General features: G+C 43.9%; 1 protein-coding gene across 1 annotated transcript; it reads right to left on the bottom strand.

The window, feature by feature from the left end:
* Positions 1-2,187: 2,187 nt before the first annotated feature.
* On the bottom strand, positions 2,188-7,433 carry LOC146712118 (cephalotoxin-like protein). The gene is made up of 2 exons (XM_085455267.1): positions 7,356-7,433; positions 2,188-4,115 (listed from the first exon to the last, which is right to left on the bottom strand). The coding sequence occupies exon 2, from the start codon at positions 4,111-4,113 to the stop codon at positions 2,479-2,481; it is 1,635 nt and encodes a 544-aa protein (XP_085311393.1). The 5' UTR covers positions 4,114-4,115; positions 7,356-7,433; the 3' UTR covers positions 2,188-2,478.
* Positions 7,434-20,443: the final 13,010 nt, after the last annotated feature.

Here is a 20,443-nt window from a genome sequence, read left to right as displayed (position 1 = left end):
CGGACCGGTTTATGCCCGACAATATTTTCACGGACCGGCCTTTAAGGTGTCGCGGATAAATACAACAAAATAAAACCAGTACCGGTACTGAAAAAAAAGAAGATTTATTCATAAAACATGTGAAAAGACCCAGGAAAACCGAGTAAAAGATAAAAACGATAACAAAATAACGCTGAAAACCGATAAAAACCCTGAAAACTATACATTTCACACCTGAGCCTCAACTCTCGTGGCCCGGTACCAAACGACTCACGGACCGGTACGAGTCCGAGGCCCGGGGGTTGGGGACCGCTGCTCTAAAACACTTACCCCAGGTCAGTTGTGAGTAGGTCTTCCTCTTTTTGTCGGTCCGCTTGGTCGGGTTGTCCGGATGTTTGTTGGATTCCTCCATGACACACTGCTCAAAATATAGGTTCCTCCACCCTGGATGCCGATGACACTCGTGGTCGTATGGTTGTTAAATGTAAAGTGGAAGTTTGATCTCGTTTACTGAGAGCTGCACAAAGTCTGCCCTGTTCTGTGTGTGCTGATCTTGATCAGCTCTGCAGAGGTTTCAGCTGTTCGGACACGACTGACCCAGCTGGCAATTAAGATGCAAACTGCACCGATTATTCTCACAGGAAAGTATGCTTATTGAGTTTTTTCATAGATTAATTTTATACTTTTATTTGAAAGCAAACTGAATCTTGTCTTTGTGCAAAAGTGCAAAGTTTCCCTGACCTGAGTGGACAGACTCAGTAAAGTAATGTTAAAGTACACCTGCATTAGTTAAAGAATGAACAGCCATGTTCATGTCAGTACAGATGCTGGCGCTGCAGCTCTCACTGCAGTGAGATATTATCGGGTTTATGTGGTGACTGCTGCTGATCTTAACAAAATCTTTTAAAAAAATATTCAGCTTTGGAGCAGAGTTTGTTTTTAACCCTGTCATGCATGAATTATGACAACCTCAATCAGGATCAGGCCTGAAAAGATAAATAAAAATACCTAAGAAAAAAATCCTGATTGAGGTTGTCATAATTCATGCATGACAGGGTTAAATGACAATAATTACAATGAAACACATCAAAAATCTGCAGTAACATTTAACAACCACCAGGTGGCAGGGTATGGAGCGACACATCAGTGTCCAATGTACTGGTTTATGTGCAAGTATACCATCAACACCAATACAAGTGCACACAAATACCAGCAAACAGCCTTTGAATAGCTGTAGTGACCACTGTGTGTGAAAGGGTTAATGTGGAGGTTACAAAGCAGTCTCAATCAGTGTTAATGAGTAACATCTGTCACACAGACACACTCTGTGCCGCTCACACCCAGTGAGAGAAATTAACTGAAATGCAATGAACACTTAACTTTTTTTTTTACAGTTTTCCTGCGAGTGACTGAAGCAGAACTGCAGGACTGCAGGACTGCAGGACTGCGCTGTCCTCTCACGTTTGCAGCTCTAACGACTCATTTGTCCCGGTGTTGTCCCCAGCTGCCCTCAGATTCACAGCTCAGCACCCCCGACATGAAACAGTCATGCATGTCTGCACTTAATGCCGATCACACTTTAAGTATATCTGTAGCCAAATCTAAACCCACGGAGGAAAAAGTCCAAAGGCTGAGCCACCGTGTTACCTGTACGTTTGTCGTTGCATGTTTCCTCCTCGGCATCCTCCTTACAGCTGATCGTAGACCTGCACAGCTTCTGTTTCACACTGACTGTTATCAGCTGCATGAAGAGGACATGATGTCTTTTATTTGACAGCATTAGTTTGAGATAAATTATTTGAATTTGAGGAGCAGGACTGCACCTCCTAACGTGTCCTCTGTCTATAGATGACATCGCCAGCCCTACAAGCTGTTCGTTTTCCTGCCTCACCCTCCCTCCCCCTTTTTCAGTTATTTCACTTGTCATTAGGACACGGAGGTCAGCCCGACCCCCCAGAGGCCTTCTTAAACTCCAGCTCAATTCATGTTCAAACCATCTGACTTTATCTACTAAAATGCTGTCAAACCGAAGATGAGAAAGTCAAAGTGAAAGATTTTCGCCGTTTTTTGCAGCTTCCAGAATGACTTCACAACGTTACTCTGACCCGTGAAGCTTCAGCGGACGCAAACATGAAGGAGAAACGCACCAGTTCACAGTGGATCCCATCCCCAACCACAGCCATGGTTTCAGATATTTTAAGAATCAGACACAGTCCAGGTGTCTTTATTTGTGGTCACATAGTTAATTATTTTCATGGCAAGCACAAAGAAAACACAACGAATACATCGTTAAAGCATGACTGCCTTACACAGAAAGGACCTCAGCTGGTCCTGACTGTTTGTTGTCATGTTTGCAGTGGACTGCTGTGTCAGCACATTTCATTCTTGAACAAAATCAGTTTTGCTTTATTCTACTGATGCTTTTTTCATGAGCTACAGAGTTTCCTGTGAACTTCACAGTAATGTGGTTTTTAATGAGTGCGCACCGATCCTCCAGATTTAGTTCAGCGGTGACGGCGGAGCTCTCTGCACAGTAAACCCTACATCTATGGGCGGCACAGTGGTGTTCATCTTGTGTTCACACCTGTCTCCCAGGTAACTGTCGGGGCAGTCGCACAGGTGTTGGTTGGAGTCCAGCAGCCTCTTGCACCGTCCCCCGTTCAGACACGTATCAGGATTGCAGACGGCAAGTGACCGGGAGTAATGGATGCAGATTTGGCTGTAGTGAGGTAAGTCATAGCGAACACTGTATTGAGGTGGAAGCCAATCATACCTCCAACATCTGAAGGACTTCATGGCTGCTGGGACTTCCACTAAGTCGTCCCACTTAAACTTGATGCTGTGCATCACCTTTAAAAACTGACCTACAGAAACTCCATCGACCTTGCGGTTGCAGTTTAAAATATTCTGTGCCATTTGATCGCAGTGTGTTTCTGGCAAAAGGTTATGGTAAAAGTAATATGGCTCCAGGTTACACGAATCCAGCTCCTTTACCACTGCTGCTGCTTTAGTGTCCTGCTCTTCTTTCAGAGTGTAGCCCACAGCCACAGTCACACTGTCCACAGGGATCTTTGTCATATTGTGAAATGCATATGTCGTGTCTGTATCAGTGTCATATACCACCACCACCCAGCTGTACCAGTTGTACTTCTGGTCCAGAACCGTCTTCACCTGAACAGCGATGGCTTGCTTGTTATTAGCAGTGTGAGCTTTGGCGGTCTCTATCACATCGTTCTTCATGAACTGCTCATAGTTGGTCAGACAGAACTGTACAGCTGAAATCTGAGCTTCAGAGACTTTCTTGAACATCTGCGTGTGTTCAGCTTCTTTGGCTGCTGTGTTTAAACCCAGGAGTTTCCAGTAGAACTGGTTGACTAGCATCCCCTTCCACAGCAGGCTGCTTAAATACAAGTTGTATTTTCCGATCTGACTCGTGTCACATTTAAACTTTCTCTTCAGGAGTTCGTTGATGTTTCCGCTCAGAGACGTGCTGGTGACTGTCAGGTAATGGTAAAGGTTGGTCATACCGGTCTCAGCTCCCGTGTTCTCATAGTAGTTGGTGAATATTTGTGCCAGTCGCCATTTGTCCTCACCTCGCATCAGCTCGCCACTCTCTCGAAACTCGTTGAACTTCCTCCAGGCGTTGAGGATGCGGAGTTCATCTTGAGAGTAGACGCTGATGTAGCTGAACCACTCTACGTCTGTTGCCAGGTCAGAGATCTGGATGGAGAGTGAATCCATCTTCCTGTTTACTTCAGCGAAGCCTTCCTTCACTGCCTTCAGCACTGGGTCGTCCTGTGGGATGAAGACTAGGACCATGCTGATGACAGAGGAGACCACACCTCCGATGCCAGGTGCCAGGCTAGCAAAGTTTGAAAGGCTTTTGATTACACCTACCACTTTATCTGGGTTAATATTTTCCATCACGTCTTTAAACAGAGACAGAGAATCTTTGACAGCATTCAGAACTTGATCAGCTTGGTCTCTGCTGTCTTCAGGCAGGTCTCTGCGAGCCCTGTAAGGTGGTGAGAGGTCAGCTGTGACGGGGTCACGGGGCCGAGCAGAGGAGGTCGTCCAGTAGAGAAACAGCAGTGAAGCCAAGAGCATCGAGGAGGGCCACCAACGGGATGCCATGGCTGTAACACACAACATGAAAGTCATTTCTAAATGAACGTGCAGCTCTCAGGTTCACATCCATAAAGAATAACTGTGTGTAAATCCTGCAGCACCAAACACTTACAGGACAAACGAGACGAGAGCTGCGTGTCTTTGTTCGCTCTGAAAAAAGTCTCGTAGCTTCATCAGGAAGTTTAACTGCTTTTATGCTTTGATTTTGTATTTATTTGCCTTTCTATTAACTCCCAAATTCATTTACTTTGATCCATTTAGTTTCCTATTTGTTCCTGTGATTAATGCACGTGTTCGATTCTGTTGATCCAGGTATGAAGTCATTCAGTCGTTTGTGAATCCCGGTCAGCGTTGTTGTCCATTTGTTCATGACGACTGTGTTTAGTCTGTTCCTTCCCATCCCATACATGGCCACCTGGGTTGGCTGGCAGACTGTTTACTTAGCCTGATAGGGCGAAGGGCACTGTCTCAGCTGAACTCTGGACACGCACACACACACACATACACTTACACTGATAAGCACGCACTCATCCCCCCTCACTTTCCAAACGCCTTCGATGCTTGTTTCCTGCGGGGGAACGCGGTGGGTCTGTGTGCCACGCTGGAATGGTAGCGCTGTGCAGGGCGGCTGCTGTGTTCGCTTCGGATTACTCCTCACCCCCCACCCAATCCTGTGGCTTGTCATGTCTTTCACAAAGTTGTGCTGTGGACATTTATGTGCTTTTTGTGCAGAGGAGTGTTTTTGTTTCCTGTTCTCATGCTGTCCTACCATGGAAGCACAGCATGAGTAGAGGTCTCTTTTTTTCCTCTTGTACTTTCCCATTGTAGTGTACATTTCAGTGTTTTTCTGTAATGCTACCGATCTCCGACTGTATCCCCATGTGATGTCTGTGATGTGTGTGTAAGGTCGGGGGGGGGGGGGGGTCCCATTTCACTGCAGGGCAACCTGCATGTGGCGAATAAAGCTTTGATTGTTTGATTATTTGAAACCGCATCAGACTGCCAAACACACACACACACGTGCACACACACACACACACACAAGTGCACACACACATACAGGGCTCTAGAGTGCGACCAATTTGGTCGCAAATGCGACCAAATTTTTCAGTGGTGCGACTAAAAAAAAATATTTGGTTGCACCTGTGCGACCAACTGTTCGGGTAGCAAAAAAAACAAACAAAATCTGCAACCTTCCCTGTGGTCAACAACAGACACACATTTTGCCCCTATCGTGGACTAAACCAATCAGAGATAGTCAGGGGCGGGACCTCTCTGATTGGCCATGGTCCAGTTGAAAGTGCAGGTGGAAGTGGGAGGTGAGTAGCTTGAATAAAGGATATTGATTCATTAAATCCTGAATCGACTTTTAAATATAACTGTGTTTTGCCAGAAACGCCAGATTCTCAGATTAAAGCTCACAAAACCATTTCAACAACAACCAAACAGCAGATGAGAGCAGGTACACGGACTCCACACAAAGACGTAAACACAGACCGACGCATCAGGATCAGCTTTGTCTTTCTCGGCTTTCTCACCCGACGGCCCGCAGACGGACACGCTGTCGGAGCTCAGCGATCCTGATGCGTCCGGTCCGCGTTGTGTTTACGTCTTTTTGCGCTGATTCTGAGCTGCAGGTTTTGTCTCTCCAACCAAAAGCAAACTGCGCTTCACATTTGATCAATGTCGTCATGAATTTTGCTGTTTTGCTTCCACGACTATTAAAATCACACTCCATGCACAGCTAGCTCTCTCTCTGTACTTCAAGAACAGTTCCCGTCTCCAATCTCTGTTTTCTGTATTATTCATTGGCTTATTACCCACCAGTCTACCGTTGTTTACAGCGCTGTGGCTGCTGTCTTTTTCTTTTTCACTTAAATGACCTCGGACAAGAAAGCCTGTTTTTTCTGTTGTTCAATACTGAAGAAATTTAAACTTTATATGCAGAACATTGTAGAATATTTTTAAGGTTATCTGCTATAAAAAGCCAGACCAGGAAAATCTCCTTCATGTTTTTCTGTGTTTTATTCTCAGTTACCTTCACACAAAGGCATCTGCTGTGATGTTCACAATTCTGATGAAGTCAGTGCTGATAAATGATCAGAATTATAATATTTCTGACTGTCTGAGGCTAAGTTGAATCGAATCGGGACTTTGAAAACCAGAATCGAATGGATTATAGAAATCAGTGATGATACCCAGCCCTAGTGAGCAGCCTAGGCACGACAGACGTGGATGTAGCTGTAATAGGAAAAGAACTATTGCTAACTTTTCTGTTAAGGCCTGATCCTTCTGAAATTCATAGCCAGCTCTGACGCGGTGTCATCTATCTTTGAATGCTGGAAAAGCACAGTGTATCCAGAAAAACACATTATATTATAGAAATTATTATAAAATTTGTGTGCGCCTAACTTTTGTGCCGGTACGCCCATGGCAAAAAGTTAGTCTAGAGCCCTGACATACACGCACGCACACACACACACACAAGTGCACACACACGAACGCACACACACACACACGCACGCACACACACACTTAATCATCCAGGTAAGGAAATCCTCAAAAGTTGATTCTGTTCTTCTGGACGGAGAAACATTTCATCATGTGACTTCTTCAGTCTCAGCTGACTGCAGGTTTCCAACCTTATAAACATCTGCACAATGACTTAAACTAGCACCACTGGTGATTGATCATTGGTGATGACAAGTTACACACACACACACACACACACACACACACACACACACACACACAAGTGCACGCACACACACACACACACACACACAAGTGCACGCACACACACACACACACACACACACACACACACACACACAAGTGCACACACACACACACACACAAGTGCACGCACACACACACACACACACACACAAGTGCACGCACACACACACACACACACACAAGTGCACACACACACACACACACACACACAAGTGCACACACACACACACACGCACACACACACACACACAAGTGCACGCACACACACACACACAAGTGCACGCACACACACACACACACACGCACGCACACACACACACACACACACAAGTGCACACACACACACGAACGCACACACACACACACACACAAGTGCACACACACACAGTTGTTAGCCTCCTTAAGCTTCATCAGTTCTTGTCTTTAACGCTTTAAATCCAGATGTAAAAACCCTTTAAATGATGTGTTGTCATAGGTTAGCGTACGTGCAATAGAGTGAGAAAGCAGACCTGCAGAGAGGTCCGGCTGATCCTGTTCGCTCCGCAGGTCTTAGTGGTTCAGTCGTGAGGTTGCTGCAGTCTTGGAGAAAGAAAGTTCTGAGCTTGACTGTGCAGAATCAGCTGTTTTTATGGGCTGCTAACAGGCCACACCTTCCTTTCAGTCACATGACTTTTTGTGTGGGGCAGCTGGAGACTGTTATGGATAAATCATAGTGATGCAGGAAATCGAACTTAAAGTCTTGACTGCTTCATGTTCACTGGTTCTAAACACCAACCACAGCAGCGGAGTCCAGTTACTTTGGAATGCTTATAATTTGAGTACTTTGTATGAGAGCCACTGCGTGTCAACCACAGTTATTTTTACAATGATGTTTGGGGTTTAGGAGAGACTGTCCAAATACACGAACTGGATGTTAAATAAAAGATTGAGGCCTAAAGAAGGAAGGTCTGTGTGAAACTGCAGGCGATCACACTGAAGTGACCCTTCAGACCTGAACCTGGAACTCTCCCCCAAGGGCGTAGATTTGGCATGGACAGAAGGGATGTGTCCCCACCAATGTCCAGCGATTATTGAATTGTTCCCACCAATAATTTGATCTCTCCGAGTAAAGAAAATCAAACCCTATAGAAAGAAAAAAACGATCAGTCAACGTCTCATTCACCCAGCGGTGCACAAAGAGTTAAACTACGTCCTCTACTGGAGTCCTACGCAGGCACGTGCAGAGGGGGGGGGCTAGAGGGGCTTGAGCACCCGCCCCTTTCCTGATGGGTGCCCAAAGTGCCCTTTTGCTGAGGCAACTTTTTAAAAAAAATTATTATTATTTTTTATGTGTGTGTGCGTGCGGAGTCCTGTCTGTGCCCCTCAACAATAATATTTAACTATTAATCACAGTTTTGCTAAATAAAAGGATCTGGCTTGCATCAGTCACATGATCACATTTAACCAATGATCGCCCTCGACGGCAGAACGCGCTGGTTACGAGCCGGGAACGAGCTCACAAAGAGCACGCGCATTTTTAGCGGTCCGGAGCTGTAGGAGAAACACAAGTTAACTCAGAGACACAGACTGATGCGACACAACCAGTAAGTAGCTGTACAGCGCACACTGTAGTGTGTAGCACACAGGAGTATTGGTTTATTACGTACACGTTGGACTGACGAACTGAAACAAACGAGCGTGCTGTGTGTGCAACAGCGCGACAAACATTACCTGTCCTTTTATTAACTGCACAGGTAGTGCTGGTCACAGCTGCTGGCTACCTGTGTAAGGCTGTCATGGGTCTGTAGCTCTGTCACCGTTTTAGGGAACATATTTAGTTTTAAAGTAAGTTTCCTGCCTTTCTGGAGGGATTATATTTCACTAAAAAACGATCTAATATGCATGTCCACATAATAATTATTATAATTATAATATATTAAAAAACACACGCTGTATTTTAAAGAACATACATTAAGAAGCAGATTATATTAGATTTATATTTTAAATAAGACGAAATGTGGATTTTCCAGCAGTAAAATGATTGTATCTCTACAGTTTAAACATGTAATAAGCTTTGCCCTGCACAGAGTGGATAGTGAAACAAATGCAATCATCATAAATACATTATTTCATATTTATTACTCCCCCCCTCCTCATTGCTTTATTATTGTAGCTCTAGTAATAAATATGTAAGGATTCTGGATCAGCACCATGATGCCCATAGTATATACAGTATTCTGAAGAAGGTCTAAAATGTCCCTGTGTGTGCGTGCATGTGTGTGTTTTATGTATATAGATTATTTTAAATTATTACTCATGATATAACATTGTCCAGACATGGCTGGTAAGGACATGAGGAGGAAACAGCAGAGCTGTGTGAGGCTACTAAAGGCAGGGCTATAACATTTTTCTGTCATCATTTTATTATAGATTAAGTGCTGGAGTTGTTAGGTGTGGATAATTAGATTATAGTTTATTGCCATAGCAAGTTGTGCCTTGTTCTCAGATAGACAGCAAGTGGAGAGTGATATATGAAATGATGGGATGGAAGGAAGAAGAGAAGCAAAGAGTGATTCACAGGCAGAGCCTAAATTATTTCTCACAGTTTTTTGTGTCCTTATGGTTCCAAGCGCTGTCACCAATCTTTGCATTTTGTTATTATCTCATGACACTTGTTTAATCTGCTACCATCTCTCCTGTGGACTTTTTAATGTCTACAGTCTCAGATCAACACAGCCCTGCCCTTCCCATATTAGATTCTTGATGAATGTGTGTTGTTGTTATTCAGCCTGGTTCAATGTGCCCCTTTTTAACTTTGAGCACCCGCCCCTTTAAACCTCTCTGCACGGCCCTGGTCCTACGTCATGTGACAAAAATGGCCAATGTGATTGGCTGAGCCTCTCAGGGAGCTCTGTTTAGTTTTAGCAGCAGCAAGCCTGGGCTGTGAGGACCTGCAAGAAGGAGAGGAGGATGGCAGCAAAAAGGAAGAACCTGGATATAAGAAAGTATTTTTCAAAGACACCTGTAAGTCGCTTAAAGTCAAGTTCACTCATAAAATGTGTCCGTCATAATAACGTTACAGGCTATGCTAGGCTTTGGCCCACATCAGTCTGAAACTGTATGTAACCATGAATAACGTGTTTTGGAAACTAACTGCACAGCAGGCAGCACTATTAGTTCTCTCAGTCTCAGAGCAGCATTTCTAATTTTGATTGAAACTGTCAGAGAAAACGGCAGCCTCGAGCAGCCAGGATATTAGTTTACAGAGGCTGTTAGAATTATATGTCTAACGTTAAATGTTGGTGACACAAGAATTTCATCCTAATGGCACTGACATATTCATAGTAGAGATGGGACGATGCCACTTCTTTATGTCCGATACCGATATTATAAATTTGGATGTCGGCCGATACCGATATGAATCCGATATAGTGTATTTTTTAATGAATAAAACTGCTTTTTTAATATCTTGCTACTTATTATATAAGTTCATACTCAGGTTTAAAACAAACAAACAAACAAACACTAAAGCTATTCTGTTATACCTGCATGTATGCAAAAAATACACTGCACCCAAAATAATCAAATCAAAATCAAATCAAATCAAATCACTTTTATTGTCACATCACATGTGCAGGTACATTGGTACAGCACATGTGAGTGAAATTCTTGTGTGCGAGCTTCACAAGCAACAGAGTTGTGCAAAATACAATAATGTAAACAAGCAAAATACAAGAATGGCTACATCTGAAACTAATAAATATATGTACAATATATAATAGTATATGCATTTCTGGATGTGTATACTAAATATTTTTCTACACTCAACAAAAATATAAACGCAACACATTTGTTACTGCTCCCATTCCCCATGGGATGGACGTAGAGACCTAAAATTCATTCCAGATACACAATATAACCATCCCTCCCAAACAGTGGTCACAAATCAGTCCAAATGTGTGGTAGTGGGCACATCTGCTATATTGAGATAATCCATCCCACCTCACAGGTGTGCCACATCAGGATGCTGATCTGACATCATGAGTAGTGCACAGGTGTACCTCAGACTGCCCACAACAAAAGGCCACCCTGGAATGTGCAGTTTTGTCTCACAGCAAAATGCCACAGATGCCACAAGCAATGAGGGAGCGTGCAATTGGCATGCTGACAGCAGGAATGTCAACCAGATCTGTCGCCCGTGCATTGAATGTTCATTTCTCAACCATAAGCCGTCTCCACAGGCGTTTCAGAGAATATGGCAGCACATCCAACCGGCCTCACAACCGCAGACCTCGTGTAACCACACCAGCCCAGGACCTCCACATCCAGCAGGTTCACCTCCAAGATCGTCTGAGACCAGCCACCCAGACAGCTGCTGGAACAATTGGTTTGCACAACCAAACAATTTGTGCACAAACTGTCAGAAACCGTCTGAGGGACGCTCAACTGCATGCCCGTCGTCCTCATCGGGGTCTTGACCTGACTCCAGCTCGTCGCCGTAACAGACTTGTGTGGGCAAATGCTCACATTCGATGGTGTCTGGCACGTTGGAGAGGTGTGCGCTTCACGGATGAATCATGGTTCACATTGTTCATGGCCAGCATACTCACCGGACATGTCACCCATTGAGCATGTTCGGGATGTGCTTGACCGGCGTATACGACAGCGTGTACCAGTTCCCACGAATATCCAACAACCTCGCACAGCCATTGAAGTGGAGTGGACCAACATTCCACAGGCCACAATTGACAATCTGATAGACTCCATGCGACGATGTGTTGCACTGCATGAGGCAAATGGTGGTCACACCAGATACTGACCGGTTCTGGGTCCCCAGACCCCCAATAGCGCAAAAAACTGCACATTCCAGGGTGGCCTTTTGTTGTGGGCAGTCTGAGGTACACCTGTGCACTACTCATGATGTCAGATCAGCATCCTGATGTGGCACACCTGTGAGGTGGGATGGATTATCTCAATATAGCAGATGTGCCCACTACCACACATTTGGACTGATTTGTGACCACTGTTTGGGAGGGATGGTTATATTGTGTATCTGGAATGAATTTTAGGTCTCTACGTCCATCCCATGGGGAATGGGAGCAGTAACAAAGGTGTTGCGTTTATATTTTTGTTGAGTGTAGAAAAATATTTAGTATACACATCCAGAAATGCATATACTATTATATATTGTACATATATTTATTAGTTTCAGATGTAGCCATTCTTGTATTTTGCTTGTTTACATTATTGTATTTTGCACAACTCTGTTGCTTGTGAAGCTCGCACACAAGAATTTCACTCACATGTGCTGTACCAATGTACCTGCACATGTGATGTGACAATAAAAGTGATTTGATTTGATTTGATTTTGATTTGATTATTTTGGGTGCAGTGTATTTTTTGCATACATGCAGGTATAACAGAATAGCTTTAGTGTTTGTTTGTTTGTTTTAAACCTGAGTACCGCACTACTCGCTGGAGAGCTTTGCAGTTGTAGGCGGTGCTGTTGCCATACCAGGTGGTGATGCATCCAGTGAGGATGCTCTCAATGGCACAGTGATAGAAGGTCCTGAGGATGCGGGGGCTCATGCCGAATCTTTTCAGTCTCCTGAGAAAGAAGAGGCGCTGCTGCGCCTTCTTCACTGTTTTGTTTGTGTGTACTGACCACGTAAGATCCTCAGCCAGATGTACACCAAGGAACCGGAAGCTGCTCACTCTCTCCACAGCAGCGCCGTTGATGGTGATGGGGGTGTGTACTTCTCTGCACCTCCGGAAGTCCACTATCAACTCCTTTGTCTTTGCGACGTTGAGTGTGAGATGGTTGTCTTGACACCAGTGGGTCAGGGCGCTGACCTCCTCCCTGTAAGCCGTCTCATCACCGTTGGTGATAAGACCCACCACTGTAGTGTCGTCCGCAAACTTCACAATGATGTTGGAGCTGTTAGTGGCTGTGCAGTCGTAGGTGTAGAGTGAGTACAGGAGAGGGCTCAGTACACACCCCTGTGGAGCACCAGTGTTCAGTGTGATGGGGGATGAGGTGATGCTGCCCAGTCTGACCACTTGGCGTCTGTCAGACAGGAAGCTAAGGATCCAGCTGCAGAGGGAGCTGCTCAGTCCTAGATCCTGCAGTTTCCTGTCCAGCTTCGAGGGAACGATGGTATTGAATGCTGAGCTGTAATCTACAAACAGCATCCTCACATACGTGTCTCTCTTCTCCAGGTGTGACAGGGCAGTGTGTAGTGTCAGGGCTATGGCATCATCAGTGGACCTGTTGTGGCGGTATGCAAACTGTAGAGGGTCCAGTGAGTCGGGTAGTGCAGAGCGGATGAAGTCCCTGACCAGCTTCTCGAAGCATTTGCTTACGATGGGGGTCAGGGCTACAGGTCGCCAGTCGTTCAATGAGGAGATGGTGGAGGATTTGGGTACAGGGACGACGGTGGCCATTTTGAAGCAGGCTGGGACTACAGACAGAGAGAGGGAAAGCTTGAAGATGTGCGTGAACACTCCAGCCAGCTGAGCCGCGCATGACTTGAGGACGCGGCCGGGAATCCCGTCCGGACCAGTAGCTTTGCGTGCGTTCACCTTCCTGAAGCACCTCCGCACATCCTCCTCAGACACAGTGTGCGCACTGACGTCATCCGCGGTGCGCACACTGTCCGGTCTCATGGTGTTCGCTGTGTCGAATCTAGCGTAGAATACGTTTAGATCCTCACACAGAGAGGCCGTGGTCTGCGGTGTGCTGGTTTTCCCTCTAAAGTCTGTGATCGTGTTTAGTCCCTGCCACATACTCCGAGGGTTGTCAAACTGTTGCTCCACCCTGTCCCTGTACTCACGTTTGGCTGCTTTGATCGTCTTCCGGAGTTGGTAATGTGCGTGTTTGTAGTCCGATGTGTTCGCGGAGGCAAAGGCGGTGCTCCGTGCCGCCAGTGCCGCGCGAACATCTCCGTTAATCCAGGGTTTTTGATTTGGGAAGGATTTAACTGTTCTGGATGGGACGACATCTTCCACGCATTTCCTGATAAATCCACAGACTGAGTCTGTGTACTCATCAATGTCTCTAGCAGCCACGTGAAACATTTCCCAGTCCGCGTGATCAAAACAGTCCCGCAGCGCAGACTCCGATTGGTCCGTCCAACAGTGCACCGCCCTCCGGGTTGGAGCTTCCTGTTTCAGCTTCTGCCTGTAGGCGGGCAGGAGCAGGATGGAGCGGTGATCTGATTGGCCGAATGGGGCGCGGGGGAGGGCTTTGTACGCATCCCGGATATTTTATAGTTCAGCAAAACTGATCAATCTAATAAACTTAAACCTGCTCCACCCTCCCTATTCTGGTATTTTAAAGAGTACTTAGTAGAAATATTAAGCAACCTAACTAATAGGCCTCTAAAACTCCCAGCAAAAAAAAAAAAAAAAAAAAAAAAGGGAACCACCCCCCACCTCATGATGCTCAATCAACATAATCTACTTTAATTCAATGCAAGTGTAAAACAAATGCACAGAAATAAATTATTTTACAAGAATAATTAAATAGATTCAACATCTTTCTTCAGCAGAACTGCAGACTACACAGATGGTACCTTCCCAAAGGAAAAAGTACTATAGCTTACTAGGGTATATTAGACTTAACAGTTACTATATACAGTAATGGACTTCTATACATTTTACATCAGATTAAAACTTTGGTTGTAAGATTCAGATAATTATTTATTAAAAGCTAGACATTTTAAATGAGAACAAGAAAGAAAAGTATGTCTTTGTGCCCCCTTTTCCCTGTTAATGCCCTATCGGCCCCCCTGGCTAAACTTTGCTAGATCCGCCCCTGCACAGTTACCAGCGTCAGCTACGTAGAAAAAGATCCTGGTGTAGAAAGAAATAATAAATAAATTCTAACAACAGCTGATCAAGCTTAAACGTGCTGCTGTTGTTCACCCGCTGGTTTCCTCTTTCTGGTGCAAAGTGGGCCAAAAACAAACAAGAGAGACGGACTCGCGACAGAAAAGCCGATCAGCTGATCATTGATCAGTTTCATGATTGAAGTAGCAGCAGGAGAGAGAAAGAGGCAGTTGCTCCATATATCAGTTGTTAAGCTTAACGCTGGAATGCTTTACAAACATTCAGAGATGAACTTACACACTTGCTTCACTTCTCTCTGGGATCACTTCCTCAGAGATGAAATGCCGGATTGGTAGCGAAGCTACAAATACACACAGCCGCTCTATCACGTGACCATACTGCTGCCACATGCTACGGTTATGAGCCGAGTTACGCCGTGTCGCAAGTTTTGTGAGGTGCTTTTTTGATATTTAATGGATCGATTACATTTTTTATTTCTCTCCGATATCTGATCCAGTAATTTACGTCAGTATCGGACCGATACTGACATGTAATATCGGATCCATCATAGGGTTAATTTTTGAGACAAAATATCATGAGGCAGTCCTGATTTTGCAAATATTCCACCTTGTAGTGCAGTCTGCACAAATTGTTTTAAAAATGCACTCACCCTATAAACATTACTGATGAGTCAAGATCTGCACAAAGTGACAGAAACACTGAAGCAGCTCCACATTTTATTCTTATTGTCATGTATGTCCTATTTGTCAGGTGACAGAAGAACCAACACAGAGCTCAGAGAGTAATGGTGACACAAGATCACAGGTGAAATTGGATGATGACTTGTATTTGAAGCTGTATTTGAAGCTGTATTTGCTTCAAATACAGCTTCTTTCAAGATTAGGCTTCAAACTTTCCTTTTTGCTAAAGCATATAGTTAGGGCTGGACCAGGTGACCCTGAATCCTCCCTTAGTTATGCTGCAATAGACGTAGGCTGCCGGGGATTCCCATGATGCACTGGGTGTTTCTTCTTCACTCACTATGTATTAACAGACCTCTCTGCATTGAATCATATCTGTTATTAACCTCTGTCTCTCTTCCACAGCATGTCTTTATCCTGTCTTACTTCTCTCACCCCAACCAATCACAGCAGATGGCCCCGCCCCTCCCTGAGCCTGGTTCTGCTGGAGGTTTCTTCCTGTTCAAAGGGAGTTTTTCCTTCCCACTGTCGCCAAAATGCTGCTCATAGGGGGTCATATGATTGTTGGGTTTTCTCTGTATCTATGAAGCGCCTTGAGGCGACTTTTGTTGTGATTTGGCGCTATATAAATAAAATTGAATTGAATTGAATTGAATTCAAATTACTTTATTTGAAGCACATGTGTGACTGCATGTATGTGGGATGTTTCACTGTCATTTATCAGGTGACAGAGGCCGTATCCCAATTCAGGGTCTGCAGCCGTAAAGGCTGCATTTTAAGGCTGATTACATCACAGCGATGCGACTAAGGCTAAAAGTAAGTACTGAATATGATGTCACTTATTTCTGTGCAAATGTTTAATAACGAAGAACATTAAAACATTACTGTTGGCCACATGTCGGCAAAGTTATTTGCCATTAGCGATGTTTGTACTTTCAGCGTTTACTTGGTTTTAAAGCCTTTAAAATATAATAATACAATAGTCGACCTTAATCTTACAGAGAATCTGATGATTTTGTGGATAATTAAAGTCAGTCATATATCCACAAACACAACGAGCTGAAAGTCAGTGATGCTGCTCGGTTTGCAGTCCTGAACATCACGGCACAAGCAGGATTCACTGCACTGTTAATGTGAGCTGTGTTATATTGCTGCCTCTGTTCGGTGGTGTCGAGCCAAACGGACTTTAACGTGTGTTTGAACGAGCTGACGGTTCACTCGTTAAGCTGAAAGAAAGATGCTTTAATCACAGCAGTCAAGTTGCTAAACTAATTACAGGTTTAAAACAATCAAAAGCACTTGATGTATATGGTATTAACAAAAACTTCCTAAAGGAACATATGGATTTGCTTGTACGTCCAACAGCTCATGTTTTGAATATGTCTTTCAAACACTCCATTGTTCCAACAGATTGTAAAATTGCTGCAGTTACACCAATTTTCAAAGCAGGTGTGAAGACTGACATGGCTAATTATCGCCCCATAAGCATACTCCCGGTCGTATCTAAAATAGCTGAGAAGTGGGTGGTTAAACTCCTCACTGCTCACCTAGAAAACACCCAACCCTCATTACATCCATTGCAGTTTGGCTTTCGGGCACATCACTCCACAGATACTGCCCTGTGTATGTTAGTGGAGAACTTGAAGAGCCTGCTGGACAAGAGTCCCTGTATTGGAGCTGTATTTTTAGATCTGAAGAAGGCTTTCGACTCTGTAAACCATCAGATATTGTTGTCCAGATGGACTCAGTTTAATATCTCCAGTCAGGCTCTTCAGTGGTTTGCCTCATTTCTCTCACACAGGAAACAGTATGTGGTGTTGGGTGGGGTTAAATCTCCATATTTAGACTGTGATACAGGGGTTCCTCAAGGATCTGTTCATGGGCCCTTATTGTTCTCTCTTTTTATCAATAACTTACCTGAAGTCTGTCCAAATATATTTGCTCAAATGTATGCGGATGATGCAGTCATATATACGCAAGTGTCCAGCAGGTGGTATAAGATCTTACAGCTGCTTTACAACAACAACAACAACCTTTATTTATAGAGCACATTAAAAGCCTAGGCATACCAAAGTGCTTTACAGAAAAACAATAAAATAATACAGTTAAGAGCATTAATGCATAGCTGGCTGGAGGACTCATGCCCCAAAGGCCTGACAGCAGCAGGGGGATCGTCTGCCTCTTTAGCAGCAACCACTCATTGTTTTAACACACAGAGCAAATAAACGAGCATGCTACACACCGACTACACAAGTGTCTGATAGAGCAGTCAGTGCAGAAGCATGACAGTGACCAAGGAAAGGAACAAGGACCCAGAGAGCTCTCTGATGGCTGTGGACTGAAACACTGTGGTTGCACTCGTACTGTGACATGTGAGTGTGGTACATTTACAAGCCGGTTCAGTTTCTATACGCATCAGTCATCAGATTTAAAGTTGTGCTGAGTTTGCAAAGCAAATATGCGACACAGACAATGCAGAGCTTCTTCCTGTTATGTTAGTAATGGTGGTAGCAGCACTTCGTATATATACAGACACTGAGGGGCATTAAACACTCCACATGAGCCAGTGTTAGTGTTTTTGTACATCAAAAGTGTCACGGCTGCAGCGACAGACGTGTGGAATTTCAATAAGGACACTTCTGTGATGTCAGTGAGCTTTACTGACGGAGGCTGACGAACAAACAATAGACGGTGATGGCACGAACAAAACTAAGCAAACTTAAACTGGGAAAAAGAGCCGACCTTAAAACTAGAAACATGAGGGAACAGAGAAATGAGGAAACATGACAAGTAGGGAGAACCGTACGGAGAACACACAGACGGACCAGCAACGAGAAAGCACACTCTATAAATACACAGCAGGAAACGAGGGAACAACACACACAGCTGAACCAAATGAGTATGACGAGACACCAACTACATGCACTGACATAAGACATGGCCCTTCAGAATAAAACAGGAAACATGATGTGGGTGTGGAGGAGAGGCACACTAGGGAGAGCACAGACATGACACGCTGAAGAAACATATCACAATAAAACATGAAGGAAACCACGACACAAGAAGTCACACCACAATATAAAACTGAGACACACAGGGAGACACGAAGGCAGAGACACAGAGGGTGGAGACACAGAGGCAGAGACACAGAGGGCGGAGACACAAAGGCAGAGACGCAGAGGGCGGGCAAAAATACTAAATAATCAAGGACCTAAACAGGGAATATAACTAAAGACTTAACCCAAAATACAGAAATATCAGAAGGAAACACAAAGTGCTGGAGGACCCAGAACCATGACAAAAATAATTAAAATAAATACAACAAAATAATGAAGAGTAATGAAACGGGGTTAGTTGTTGATTTTCTGTGAAATGTGAAGCAGTAAAAAGTCTAATAGGTTCCAAGACACACCTGAAGCTGAGGTGTGCCCGTGTCTGTTGGGAGGCAGGTGGGCTATCAGGTTGTCCTGCTGATGGATCTGATGACGAGCTGTTGGTTGATGAGTCTGAGATGAAGTCTCTGATCTCTATAAGGTAAACTGATGATGATGAGTGAGGGACGAGGAAGGACCGGTCACCTCGCTGGGGTGACCGGGGTGAAAAAAGAAAAGTTCCGATACATACATTTATGAAAATACAGTGATGATGTGTGAGAGTCTGAGACTGAAGGACAAACTAGTGCAGGAGTTCTTCTGCTTCACCTGTGAGGTGAAATGTAGCCACGCAGCATCATCACCACACAGGCTGGAGTGGGATGAAAAACCGGCCCCCGCATTCTGACTAGAGACCCGCCCACCAGGTATTATAGGAAAAGCCATAAAGCCTTTGAATGAAAACTATTTCTATTGTGACAGATGATACTATTATAATCTTATTATTATGTGACTACGATGACATGATGGCATACTGACAATGTTCAAATTCTTGAGAAATTCAGCACTTTTTAAAAAAAATCTCTTTACTTGGGTTTTTTGATACAAAACAACACAATAAGCAGTCTGAGACATGTAAAAGGAAAACTAACACAGTATGGTAAATAACTGGTCTATCACCCATTCACCCATTTGACCTGAGAAACCCAACCTGCCATTGGAGTGGGGCTGCTGCTCTCGCTATAGTTTCCCTCAGATCATCAGGTAAGTAATCCACTAGAGGGCGCTATATATCCAGAAAGATGTCATTACCATTCAGGTTTGCACTCAGTCTTTCCATTGGTAAAGATTTCTTTGTACCACTGAGTTATTGTTGGTGGTTTTTTATTGATCCAATTGAAAAAAATACATTTTCTTGCCAAGAAAAATAATTTACATAGTAGTTTATATTTGTTTTTATCTGGAAATTTGTTCAGAGTTGGCAGCCCCAATAAATACTGAGCTGGATCTTTTTGTATTCTGCTTTTAAATATATCCTTTAATTCTTCTGTTACACAGAGCCAGAATGCAAGGAGGTCCCCGCAGATTTACATTTAGTACATTGTGCTGACCTACTCGGATCAGTTTTATTCAGAAAAGGTCTAAACTGTCTGTGTAAAATTTTATATTGTGTTTCTTTAAATCTTTTATTAAGAAATAAAGAATGCTGAGATTGTATGCGCTCACTGCAGGCATGATCATCACAGTGACACTGGAGGCCTCCCTCCCAACAAGTTTCCTAATATCATGTTTGTTATGGCCTTGTAGTGTATTGTAAAACTGTCTTATGGTACTTTTATCTGCGTTTAAGTGTAAAAAGAAATTTGCCATGGGTCCTAGTTGCTTTGTACTGTGCAAAGTATCAAAACTTGAAGTAATTAAGTGACGGGTCTGTAAAAATGCATAAAAATCCATTTGTTGTATTCCTTATTTCTTTTGGACCTGCTCAAAAGACATACAAAGATTCCCATTAAACCAATCACCAACCACACGTATTCCTGCACCAAGCCATCTCTGAAATACTGCACTTTTCATTGTGCGGATGCTTCTGATTGGAGCCTGAACTCTTTTGTAGTGTCATACAGTTAGGACTTTATCACCTGAGCTCATATCTGCTCTAAGGTGTGTTTTTGTATTTTTATCATTTTAATCAGAAAATGTATTTTTCATATCTGC

Source organism: Copadichromis virginalis, linkage group LG4, assembly GCF_057382275.1.
Source record: "Copadichromis virginalis isolate Kocher_CV1m ecotype Utaka linkage group LG4, C_Virginalis_male_GT1.1, whole genome shotgun sequence".
In the NCBI taxonomy this organism is placed as follows: Eukaryota; Metazoa; Chordata; class Actinopteri; order Cichliformes; family Cichlidae; genus Copadichromis; species Copadichromis virginalis.
Note: the sequence above shows the minus strand (reverse complement) of the source record. Positions and strands in the feature narration are given on the sequence as shown.